Source organism: Prionailurus bengalensis, chromosome A1 (genome assembly GCF_016509475.1).
Source record: "Prionailurus bengalensis isolate Pbe53 chromosome A1, Fcat_Pben_1.1_paternal_pri, whole genome shotgun sequence".
In the NCBI taxonomy this organism is placed as follows: Eukaryota; Metazoa; Chordata; class Mammalia; order Carnivora; family Felidae; genus Prionailurus; species Prionailurus bengalensis.
Genome location: NC_057343.1, coordinates 36081910 through 36095319, shown reverse-complemented (window position 1 = coordinate 36095319; position 13410 = coordinate 36081910). Strand labels below are relative to the sequence as shown.

At 36.6% G+C, this 13410-nt stretch overlaps 1 protein-coding gene across 1 annotated transcript in view; it reads left to right on the top strand.

The window, feature by feature from the left end:
• Positions 1–13410, top strand: part of DIAPH3 (diaphanous related formin 3) — a 514561-nt gene that overhangs the window by 285273 nt on the left and 215878 nt on the right. The window contains exon 22 of the mRNA XM_043580147.1: positions 5912–6041. Coding sequence (XP_043436082.1) covers positions 5912–6041 — 130 coding nt within the window. The remainder of the gene's footprint in view (positions 1–5911; positions 6042–13410) is intronic.

The following is a 13410-nucleotide window of genomic DNA, read 5'->3' as shown; positions in this document are numbered from 1 at the left end:
TGTTTGTACGTATACTTGTTCAAGTCTGTTAAAGGTTAAACTTAACAGCTGTCTTTTCATCTAAACGTATTCGAATAATATTTTGTCAGCACTAATCTATTAGCAATGTTGAAAGACTTGCTGTTTCAGTGATAAGATTTAGGTGACATTTTATTAAATTTATAGATACAACATTAGAAAGAATGTCATGCTCTCAGAACTAGAAATGACCTCAAGGTAGCAGGTGTCTGTTTTTAGAGGCTTTTCAGGCTAAAATTAGCAGGTTGTAGGGCTTCAGTATTTTAAATTGCATCTGTTTTTTGTTGTCTTACCTGCCATTTTTGTCCACTGTGGTTTTGAGAAATTTGTTTATTTTGACACATAATAATCTAAAGATTTTTGTAGAGGAACTGTATTTTGTAGTAGTTAAGAACTTAGGATTCAAACAGACATGGGTTCAAACCTTGCGCTTATCAGATAGTAGTTATATGACCTGGTGTATGCTACATCATCTCTCAAGTCTTTTTTCTCCTCTTTAGTAATGTGTATAATACTAGTTCCACCTAAAGATGTTTTGTGTTGTAAGCACTAAAATATATCCTTTTTGACTAGTTCTGGCCTCAGGGTAAGTGTCACATAAGAGCTACTGCTATGATAATATCGGTGGTATTTGTGTTAATGGCATTAATATTAATATTGCCGTTATTATTTATAATAAAAACTGATCATTAATATTATTTCTAATATTAATCATATTAATTGCCGTACACAAGTTAGGGTCTTCTAGAATGTTCCTGGGCAATTACAGATTCTCGTAATTTTGTCATTTTTATGGTGTTCAGCAATGTCTCCAACATCCAGAGCAGTAGTGCCGTTTTGATACATACTTAGATAATAGAAGCATAATAATGGAAGCAGAGCTACTGATTTGGCAATACTCTTATGATTTAAGTATCATTAGTCGAAGAGTGTGGGACCTTTGGATTATGAGGATCACCAAAAGGATACTCAGTTTTTATTTTAGGAATTTTTCTTGTGATTAAAACAATGGAATATTCTTTAAATGTCATCCGAATTTGTGCTGAATGGCTTAAAAATATTCCAAAACACTGCATTATAGCTACAAAGGAATTCTACTCCAGAGTGACAAGTAGGCCATGATTTATTACAGGATCTTCTTTTAACGTTATTTTGTCTGAAATGAACAGAGCAGTTGAAGAAACTCCATCCATCTTTGTGTTTATTTGACATCCATGCTGCATTAAATGTACCTCAAAGAAACAATATACAAATAAGAAATTCTACTTAACAGTGATGATTACTCATCAGCAAGATACATCTCTTGGCAATAAAACAAAAGGAAGCCTGTCAAGCAATATCTGTTAAAATTTAAATAAAGCATAGTTTTTAAACCTAAATGAATTTTTAAAGCAAATATTTTAGCTTCATTTTCTTTCCAAGAGTTAGCGTTACAAAGTGTGCTCAAGTGAACTGTTCTTTCTCTCCAACAAAATTAGCACCATCCCCCCCCCCAGCTTTCCTTATTCTTCTAGTTTAGTTGCTGATTATATATGATAGGAGTAATTAGTGGAAATAAAATGTGCCCCTTTTGTTCATGTTTATCAAAAAGTGAAAAATTGAGCAAGTGCGTAAAAAGACTTTAATAAATATTTTGTGCATTTATGCTTCTGGGAGGTGCCCTTTTTTATCCTTTTTTATAAAGTGACATGGGGGAGAAGTAGAGGAGGAATAGAGTAATTGACGCAGGAAGAATAACTGTGTACTTTTTCCTGAGAATGTTAGGACCTGAATGAAGATTCTCCAACCTGGAATTTAAAGCCACATAGCAGTTTGTAAATGAGACACCATATGTTATCAACAAACAGTTGCCATCCTTGTTTCTTATCTAAACTTATCATTTATTAGGTTTAATTTCAAATGTATTTACTTAGGAATTTTATTTTATTTTTTTGGTCTTACAAATGTTAAATACAGATTCTAAAAGGATGGGAGAATTTTGCTTCCATTTACTATTCAGTGGACATCCTTTTGAATATTAGACTGTTGCCAATATGCTACCTGCTAAGCAGTTGATGTTTTCAGTAATATAGCCAGAATAACACTCTGCCCCATAAATTAGTGTCTAGCTCTGTGATGGTCTCTGAACCACTTGAATTTTTGTTCGACTTGTATACTTAACATTTACTAAACTGGTAGATGCTATAAACTATATTCCAGAATTCTAATTCTGAATTTTTATTGCTCATGAATAAAGATCGAGATTGATCTCATTGGTTGTTGTTAGATCACAGAGATTTCTTCATACATTTAATCCTAGCAGTGGCTGGCTATTTAGTTGCATCATACATAGTACTTACTGGAAAGCTCTTTGAGGGCTTTGCAAATTACAGAGGTAGATGGTGCTTGTGCTAATCAACATTCTACACAGGCCGTGTATCTAGTTTCATAGGAAGGGAACATGGTTGAAGGGGAGGGGTGTAACCGGCAGCAGTGGGGAGCTGAGAGTCCACAGAAGGGATGCTGTTCCCAAGGCAGTCATTGCTGCCAGGGGGGAGGGAGAGAGAAGAGTTTATTATTAAGGTGTTTTAGAAAACAAAAACAAAAGACAGCTTTTATGCTAAGTCTTGGTTGTACAAGAGAAAAATTATTTATGAAACTTTGCTACTTTTACTCTGTCCTTATCCATTAACCATGATAGTGTGAAGGAAATTACGGATTGAAAGGTAATTTTAATAAATCCGATTGGCATTCTCAGTGTATGTGAAAACAAACTGAAAGATTCTAACGGCCGTTAGCATGCAAAAATAACTTGTGAACTGAGATTACAACTAGGTTAATTCATTTTTATTCTAGTATTTTTTTTAAGTTTATTTATTTTGAGAGAGAAAGAGAGAACGAGGGGGGAGGAGGGCAGAGACGGAAGAAGAGAGAGAATCCCAAGCAGGCTCTGCACAGTGTCAGCATAGAGCCCAACAGAGGGCTCAATCTTAGGAACCATGAGATCATGACCTGCGTCAAAATCAAGAGTCGGATGCTTAACCGACTGAGCCACCCAGGCGCCCCTATTGTAGTATTTTTAAAATTAGATTTCGTTATGTCTATCAACACTTGAGTCTGCTATAATGTATACTTAATATTTTTGGAGTGGAAAGCGAATTTGGAGCCTCTTTTTTCTGTCCAGTCCCATATTCTTATTTTATCTGTGTGAAAACTGAACTCTAGTAACTTACCAGTGACCATGTAACTAGTTAGAGGCACTGTTTAGCATTACCAGGTCATCCACACATGTTAGTGGCAATTAATCTAGCTAGTTAGTCAAGTCCTTTTTTGAGGTATGCTTTTTAAAACACTCAGATGGATGTTGTGGTTTATGTTCCTTTTAAAAAAGGTATCAAATAATGGGTTGTGTCCTATCAGTCCGTTTTTAAGGTGCCATACTTAAGGAATCATACTTTTGATTTGCATGTTGAAAGGCCAGTGTAGCATTTAAATCTATCACATGAGTAATCATGAAACTCAGGTTGTGTGGGAGGGTAGCTCTGTATTTCCAGGAATAAGATATTTTTGTACTAATAAGTAATGTGTTTGAACATTTGTGATGGTAGAGTTTATCTCTCCTAATTCCACTATCAGATATTAACAGTTGTTTGATACTTGTCTGATAATGATATGATATTTAGTGATGTAGAGTTTTAAAAAAATTACATACACACCCACCCCCATTTGAACTGTTGGAAAGGAAGCAAGGAAACAGGGCTGTCCACAACTAGGTATACCAAGAATTTCCAGCTCCAAATGAACTCTTTGTACAAAAGAAATGACTTTCCCCCTTTCGTATGTATCTGCTCTGAATAATTACTCAATTATAGGGAACACCACCAGATGACATATTTGCTTTCTATTCACCCTCAACACCCCCATCCCCAGTTACTACACAAAACCTGAGCTGGCTTCCATTTATTTTTTATGTTTTTCGCATCATTACTTCTCCCTTCTGGTTGCATGCCTTGGCCATTTCAGATTAGAATTGTCTACTCTAGTCTTCTCTTCAAGCCTCTGTCCAGCTTCCTTTCATTCTGTGTACTGGTTTGCATTCATTTGATCAACTGTTTAGCTTTGGGGGCTGAGGGCTCACAAACTGGTGACCTAGTCCAGTATGTTCCTCTGAGTTCTAGCCAGACATGCTCAAGAGTTTATCCACCCTCGAGGGAGAGAAAATTGGTTCTTTGGAAGCAAAAGTATCTTGCTGTTTTATGTGCAAAGCATAGATGTACATACAGTACATAAACAGTTACCCAGTATACCGATGATTTAAAAATTTCGTAAGTGCACGCAATTAAGAAAAAATGCCTAAAGATGCTCCTTAGCCAGCAATAATGAATAACAAAAAAAGGTTGAGAAGCATTGTTTTACACCTGTATCAGTCTACATCCTTGTTGGGCATTTTTACTTGGATGTCACTTAAAAGCTTTAAACTCAACCTGGCCAAAACTGAAACTGGTCTCTCTTTGCCCACCCCACCTAAATTTGTTTGTCTGTCTTTCCACTTATTCCAATTAATGGCACCGCCTGGGTTTCCATGCCCCCTCCATCCTGTTATCTCCATCCCCAAGGCACTGCCTCTGCTCAGGCCTTCTTTCCCTGACTGAATTATTGTTACAGCATTTTAAAGTTATTCATCCTGCTTCTGTTCTTACCTTTGCTTTTCGTCTTTCATCCACACTGCACTAGAGGGAACTTTCTAACTGCAGGTCTGGTCATCTCTTACCCAATTTAAAAACTCCCAATTCTGGGGCGCCTTGGTGGCTCAGCTGGTTAAGCATCCAAATTCAGCTCAGGTTCCAAATTGATCTCATGGTTCGTGGGTTGGAGCCCTGCATCAGGCTCTGTGCTGACAGCTAGGAGCCTGGAGCCTGCTTCAGATTCTGTCTTCTTTTCTCTCTGCCCCTCCCCTCTTGTGCTTGTGCTCTCTCTCAAAATGAAATAAAGATTAAAAATAAGTTAATTAATTAAAAAATACCCCCCCCCCCGATTCTTAAGGATCAAAATCTTCTTTCCTTTGCATGGCATACATTTCCTCCTGTTTTCTGGTCTTTTCTGATCTTCCCAGATTTATATCTTTCTACACTATCATCCTCCTCAACACACACTTTTATTTTGGAGTCATTCAGACTCCTCAAATGTGTCATTTTCTTCTTCATCTATGGCCTTTTTAAAATGCTATTCCATCTGCTTGTGATAGTGCACTTTTGAATTTTCTTCCTCCCTTCCTAATCCCATACAACTTCCTGTCTACCAGTGTTCAGTTCAGATGTCCTGTCCTCTTAGGCATACTTTGTGATTATTCTTAGTATAAGAATAATCACACCAGGGTAATTGTCACACCAGGGTAAATTGTGTGTGTGTGTGTGTGTGTGTGTGTGTGTGTGTGTGTGTAGGTATGTATGTATTCCACCCCCCCACCCCCCCACCCCCCCCCAGTAAACAGCTTCTTGAGGAACTCTGTGTCTTTTTTGTTATTGTATCTCCAACTCCTGCAGTATCTAGTAGGCATTCCATAAATATGTGCCAAATTAAAACAAAGAAACTAACGCCTGGGGTTGTTTTAAGTACTACTATTATATAGACTTTCAGGTTACACTGCTGTCCTAAGTATTTATCATACATTTGCTGCATAATAAATTGCATAATAGATTAAACTTATACTTTCCAACAAACGTTAATGACGTTACTTAAACCAATTCATAAAGTGTAGCTTTCAAGTATTTAAACCTTTGCAATTCAAAAACAGAATTAACTAATTTTACAATTGACTTAGCTTTTACCTATAAAATGTAGTATTAATGTAATATAAATAGGCAGAATATCAAAATATTTTTTACTGTTTTTTTCTCCCTCTCATCCTATTTAGCTAAAGGACACGAAATCCGCAGATCAGAAAACAACACTACTTCATTTTCTGGTGGAAATGTGTGAAGAGAAGTACCCTGATATCCTGACTTTTGTGGATGATTTGGAACATTTAGACAAAGCTAGTAAAGGTTTGTGATTTTATAGAAAACATTTCACTACTTTGGGTCTTCAGTTAGTACGCAAAGACTGAACATAGTGCCTTTTATTTGAATATACTTGCTACTTTGCCACAGTGATTTACTACTGAGTATGTCATTTTAAAAATAGAATGTCATAAGACATTTATTTTATGAGTTATCATTATTGGAACTATGAGTTTAATGGTTTTATATTAGAAAATGAGGCCTGAATTAAAAAATACATTATTTTGTAGTTTATACCTTATGAGTTCCTACCAGCCCCACCCTCTGCTGCCCCCCCCCCCCCCCCCCCCCCCCGCTGTTGCTGTTACTGTTAAGATGCTTCCTTGGTTCAGTGTCATTTACTTGGGGACAATTGTGTATCTGGGCCAAGCCCCAGTAATCAGTGGCCCCAGTTAGCCTAAGTTCTGAATCTATCTCTATCCACATTGAAGGGACAGACTGCATACTTTGTCCTAGCAGAGAAAATTCCATGCAGTCCTTTCTAATACCCAGATAGCTAACCTGCTTCTGGTCCTTACTGGACTTAGATCAGGTTGCAAAGGGTCATGAGAGGATAGGACCTGGTATTAATAGTTGGTTATAATATGATTTGAATGCGATTTTTTGATCACTTAAAGAATCTAGTTTTTATTTATATATCATTGATTTTGTGGAAAACATTTTACACGCTTCAACAACCAGTTTATGAATACACATTTGTATGAATACATACATATACGTACATCCTTTTTTGGAAGACAACTCATTTGAAGTGATGGGATATCGTTATTCTCACTGTGTTGAGTCCTGGTCATTAGAAACGTCAGACTATTTTTGTAATCAGTTTATTCCCTTCTTAAAATTGGAATTTGTCAACTTAAGGATACTTGTTTTTCCCCTATATTTTAGTAAATACTTCTTCTTAAACAAACAAACAAAAATCACTTTTATCATTTTCTACTCCCTTTAAATAGTTTCCTGAGATGTAGGTTTCTTTTAAGTATCTATCTCATGCAAGCTTTTTGAGGGTGGGAGGGGGTTAGAAATAATTAGTCTGGATTTTTAAGACCCAAAATAAACTTTTCACTTTATTTTTTGATCTTGCATGTGAATATAACAATACTGAAATTACTTACTTTGCCCTTGTGCCACCTTAGAATGTCCTTGGTATAAGAAGATAATGACCAAGTATATATGCATGCATTTAAATGGAATTTAAGAAGGGAAGATAATCAAATTATTTTCTCATATAAAACAATGAGATAGGGCAACAGGGCACAGAGGAAAAAAAATATTAAAAATAACTCTAAGTGGTTGATTTATTAATTCAAGAAGGTAATTTCTCTAAAATGAGATTTCTGAAATTTTGGAATGAAATGTAAGTAAACAGGCTGAAAGAGAATTGAAAGTGGATGTTCTTGATGAATGGTAAGCATGATAAGTTAAAGAGAAATAGATGAAAAAGTTATGCATAATGCTTTGAAGTATAGAGAAAGTTCTTTTTCTGGAGAAAAGAAAGCTGAGTAGTTGATACATTATATCAACGTTAGGTCTTTGGCAAGAATTAAATCCATGCAAGCATGTTCTGATAATAACAGTTTGCATGTCTGACCACTTCTCCATCTTTCCTCCTGGTTCTAAAACTGAACAGTAAGTTGGAACATACTTCTGTTTCAGATGTACTTTTTAGGACAGAGTTTATTTTCTACCAGTTTTGCTCTAAATTAAGTTTTTAAAATGGCATTTATCTATTTTGACTCATTTGATTGTACTTGAAATTCTCTATAAATATTTTAATATTTTGCTTTTGAAAACTATTTAAATTTGATAAGGGCTTACAGAGTTGTAACTCGGTAATTAGATTCTTTTGTTTGTTTTCTTTTTTGGTGTTTCTGTGGGGGCATTCTAGAGCCTTGGATGCTTCTCATTTCCATCTGTTAGAGCGGAGGCGTGCATATGTGTGTAGGTCAGCAGACAGTGTGAATGCATTTCACTGGGAGCAGCCAACTTGATGTTTGAAATAGAAAAACCATCACTGAGATAGATATATATAGATACCGATATAGATATGGATGTAGATATTATATAGTATAGGTGATTGTTGAGCATAATTTCTTTGTGTGATTATATTATTCTATTAATGAATGAGAATTTATAGGAATGAACATGAGTTTTGGATGAAATGAGTCTACATTTGCTTTGGAAAATTTCAGTGATTTTATATTATATATCATCACTTAAAAGTTTCCATATTTGAAGTCTCCTCAGTGAGCTATCACATGAATTAAAAAGTACCTTTGTTTTTGAGACATAACAAATCCTGGCCATTAAGTCCTCGTGGATCAGCAGGGGGATCTTTCATTGCAACTAATGAGCTTACCCGTATGACAATTTTCAAAAATCTACTTCATTAGGGCTGCTTCTTTTCTAAGAGATAATGGCTTACAGCTTTTCTGTTGTATTTCACTGAAAATATTTTGGGTTATTATTGTATTTCTATATACCATTGCAATATTTCTTTTTTTTTCCCCCCTCCTGGACTTTTAAGATTGAATACATTGTCTCTTATCTAAACAGTTGAAGTTTAATGGACTCTAATCTGTGAAGGTTCTATTGATTATTTCACAAGAACCTGCTTCATTATTAAATTGGAATGGTATTTTATTAATGAGTAGAAAATATGACAAAACTCTCTGGTTTGGGGGAGTGTTTTAAGGTAAAACCAAGGTCAGTTTATAGTGTCACCTTGTTCAGCCCTGTCTCTTTTAGGGTTCTCATACCTCTGCCATATATCTCTCTTCTTCCCTAGGTAGTCTAAATTCTAGAAATGCCGTGTAAGTCCAGTCTGTAACTCACTTATTCATTTGATAAGCCTGTGTTGTATGATTGCTCAGTGTCAGAGACGGTGCACTTGCTGCTGGCCCAAGGTTTAGTGTCTGTGTCTTGGTGGAACCCAGGCTCCCTCATTGGCACCTGGCTCCTGTTCCACTGGTTCCTCTTAGATTCTCAATACCCTTCACTTCCACCTCCTGTTCAATGCAGCTTCTAAGTATTGCCATTGTTACAAGCCTAATACTGAGCCCCACTATGCATAAAATACGGCTCTTAATTCCTACAGCCTTAACTTCTTCTCCCCAAATGTTATTTACTTGAGAAAATCCTTTTTAGTACCTTTTCTTTTGATTTCCTTTTTCTCATTCACCTTGCCTCTCTTCAGCCTTCAGCATGCCAACTGAAAGTCGTGTGGTGGATTTTAAGTTAAATTTGTGGAAAGTGGCAGCTGTGGCCTACGATGTTGCCTAGCTCTCTCCTTTATCGAGTAACTTAGAGTAAATGTCACCTTCCCTCCGGTGCTTTTTCCTGGTCGTTCGTGGGAGCCTCCCCTAAGTTTCAGCGTGCTCTACTCTTTCCTTATGCATAAATACATACGTTTTCCAGAAAAATCTTAGACCTTATTTAAGAACTAGGAATCCAGCCTGGAGACTGTTGCTGGAGCTTTTGGAGATGGAATTAGCTTCTAGAGAAAGGGCAGCCTTCAGTGAATTGTCAGAGTGGATTTAATGATTGCCCACTTCTAATGTTTTTCACTTTTTTCCATTTCCATGTGTTTAGCTTTCAGGAGCATTCTTTGATGTCTTGTATTTGATTTTTGTCCTCTTCATTATATTGACTTCTCTGCTTTTAAGACTGTTTGTTTGATTTTTAGCTAGTAACTCCTTGCCCTGACCCAAATATTTGTCTAATCAAATACATCTCCAATTCCAAAGCCTTGTGACTTTCCAGCATTTTATGATAAATGGCTTACTAAATACCAAATGTTTATCTTTTATTCACCTACTGTGAACACTTAGAACACTTCATTTCCAGGTGGCAGCCACCTGGAAATGCCTAGTGTTTGGAATTTCAAATTCATCTGCTATAATAAGTAGAAAGCATTTTCGAAGGCTCCCATTGACCTCCTTGTACTATAGAGTTCTAAAAATGCCAATTAAATTTATTAGTTTGATATATATTTTGAATATTCAGGATTAATTATGAATTCAATCACATTTTACACATTCCATGTGTACTGTAAATACATAAAAATATTCATTGTGCGACAGACTTAATAACATAAATAGCATTGTTTGTTGGAACCATTCTGTCATGGAAGTCATAGGTTACAACCTCATAATTTTGTGAGATAAATAATTCAGTTGATATTACAAACCAATTGTAGGATATTAGAGTTTTCTGAAAATACACATTTGTGTGCATTTCTGTCAATACAGTGAAATAATTTGAAAGAACATGGTGGGGGGGGGACATTTATAATAAAACAATTTAGAGAAGACAGCCATGTTAGGGTATTGCTTTAATTGAATTGTCAATAAGGAGCACAAAAATATATTCTACTAGGAACTGAATTCTGTCTCCATATGTGGAAGCCCTAATCCTTAGTATCTCCAAATGTGATTGAATGTGGGTTTAAAGAGGTGATGAGTAAATTGAGGCTCGTAGGGTCAGCCCTAATCCAATCTAACTTGTGTCCTTATAAGAGGAGGACATTTGGACAGATAGACAACGGGGATTCGCATGCACCCAATACCATGTGAGGAGACAGCAGGAAGGTAGCTATCTATCTACAAGCCAAGAAGAGAGGCTTCAGAAAAAAACAGATCTACTGACACCTTGGTCTTGGGCTGAAGAACTATACGAAAATAAGTTTCTGTTGTTTAAGCCACCCAGTGTGTGGCATTTGTGATGTGGCCCTAGAAAACTAATAGAATAACTTAAGACATTTTTCTTGCTGAGGGTTTTTTGGCTATAGAATAGAGTAGCCTATACAGAATAATTTTTTACTTTATCAGATCACTTAAACAGTCATAGACCTGCTGTGTTAGATGTTCACTAGCAATCAATTTAGGGATATCAAAGCCTTTTGTGCAATCCATGAGTTATCACATGATTTTACATAATTGCAAGTATGCCTCAATTCCTTTTTTGAATAGACATGACACAGATTAGTACATATATGAGGAAATATTGAGGCAATCTAAATAAATATATTCATGAATGTTCACATTTAATTTCAGGGTTTGATCAATGGCATCTCCTAGATTTTATTTTAGAATGCGTTTTACACTGGTATATTAGAATGTTTTTACTCACTGTATCCCTGTGTATATTTCTTTACCACCTACCCCTGTTTTGCTACTTGAGTAGTTGTCATTTTATTATAAGCAAGTAGCCAATAAAGGCTAGTAACACTCTGAGTTCTCTGTTGACCCTTTTCTGAAAGGGAAGTGTGGATGGATGGTTGTGCCTTTTTTTGCATCATCCTATAGAAATAGTGAAAACATTTGGGGTCTCCTACCTGTGTAGCAGGACTCTGCAGATAGATGGTAAAATGACAATTATATCTGGGAAGCTACTTTATGACTCCTATGTAGCTAGGTCTCCATGATCTAATTTGACAATCTGTACCCATCTAATAAGTATACTTAGGAATTGTAAAATAATTTTAATGTCACTACAAGCCAAACATAATAAAAGACAAATTTATTTTCAAAATGTAAGTCACATACAGGTTTGCATATATGTCCTAAAAGGGCAGTATTTGTGCAATTTTATATTCAGATTAACACTTTTAACATAAAAAGGTAGGATGAAATATAACTGGGCCATTCACAAGGTAAATACAGGATTTATGAAAAACATATATAGTATACTGTGAGCACAGTCTACTGGGAAAAGGGCCATAAGGTCCAAGTTGTCTGATGAATAGCATTTTATTTAAATTGTTCCAGTTTATTTCCAGGGATTGTCTGTATAGAGTTGGCATCAAAAGTTTCAACTGGAGACTTGCGTGTAAGGTTGTATTAGGGCCATAAGGTCCAAGTTGTCTGATGAATAGCATTTTATTTAAATTGTTCCAGTTTATTTCCAGGGATTGTCTGTATAGAGTTGGCATCAAAAGTTTCAACTGGAGAATTGCGTGTAAGGTTGTATTGCACTGTTTCTCTGTGCACATATAAACTATTTTGAAAAGCAGCATAATGGAATGCAGAGAGACCATGGCCAAAGTCCCTAGAAGGATTAAGGATTCTTTAGACTGACATTGAGGAACACGAGGCATGGAGGAACTGTACTTCCAGCTCAAGATTGCTTTTTGAGATACTGAGCTGAGAACATTTCCTGAATCGGCTGCTGCTTGGGCTGATAGATGATGATGAAGAAGAAAAACACATCAGGAAGACCTCTATATCTTTTTGGAGGTTAGCAGACTGAAAGTGGCATCAATACAGCATTAATCTTTTCAAGAAACTAACAGTTTACAGTGTTTGCAGATTTTTGGCCAGCTACAGATTTGAAATAGCTACTCGAACAGTTCTATCAATGTCACCTATGAGCCATATCTAACATCAAGTAACAGGACATCAAGTAACAAGACAGGATCAACAGTGACAACCAAGGTCTTAGAGCTCTCAGACTGCTGACGGCGAAGCAGTATTTACTGCACCTCAGTTTTCCAACATGAAGTGGAAAATTATAAACAAGGTGGATGAAAGAAAATTTCAGAATGAGAGCATGCTGAAGGATAGCTTAACAAAACAAATCTGTGCACAATGAAGAAACCTAAGCAGTGGATGCGATAAACTCACTTCTGGCCATCTGCTGAATGTCGCTGCTCACACGGTTGACGTGTAGCCAACTGGGTGAAGAGGCCTGGGGTTGCTCAGATGCTGCAGGTGAAATTGCCAACCGCTCCCCAGAAACCAGGCTATATGCAGCTTGTAAAGTCTCGACATAATAGTTGTATTAGCTTCATAGGGCTGCCATAAACCAGTTACCACACATTAAGTTCCTTTAAACAGCAGAAATATATTCATTTATTCTTTCACTATTCAGGAATACAGAAGTCTGAAATCAAGGTGTTGGTACTATTGATTCCTTCTGAAGGCTTTCAGCGAGGAGCCCTCTAAGGCCTCTCTTAACTTCTGGTGGCTGCCAGCAAGCTTGCTTCCATTTTCATCTTGTCTTCTCCTCTGTGTCTCTCACCTTTCTTTGTAAAGACAGCAGTAGGGGCACCTGGGTGGCACAGTCGGTTAAGCATCCAACTTTGGCTCAGGTCATGATCTCACAGTCTGTGAGTGCGAGCCCTGCATCGGGCTCTGAGCTAACAGCTCAGAGCCAGGAGCCTGCTTTGGATTGTCTCCCTCTCTCTCTTTGTCCCTCCCCTGCTTGTGCTCTCTCTTTCTCTCTCTCTCAAATATAAATAAACATTAAAAAAAAAAAAAAGACCCCAGTCATTTGATTTAAGGGTCACTCTAAATCCAGGTGATTTCATCTTGAGATCCTTAACTGATTTCCTGTGCAAAGATCCTATTTCCAA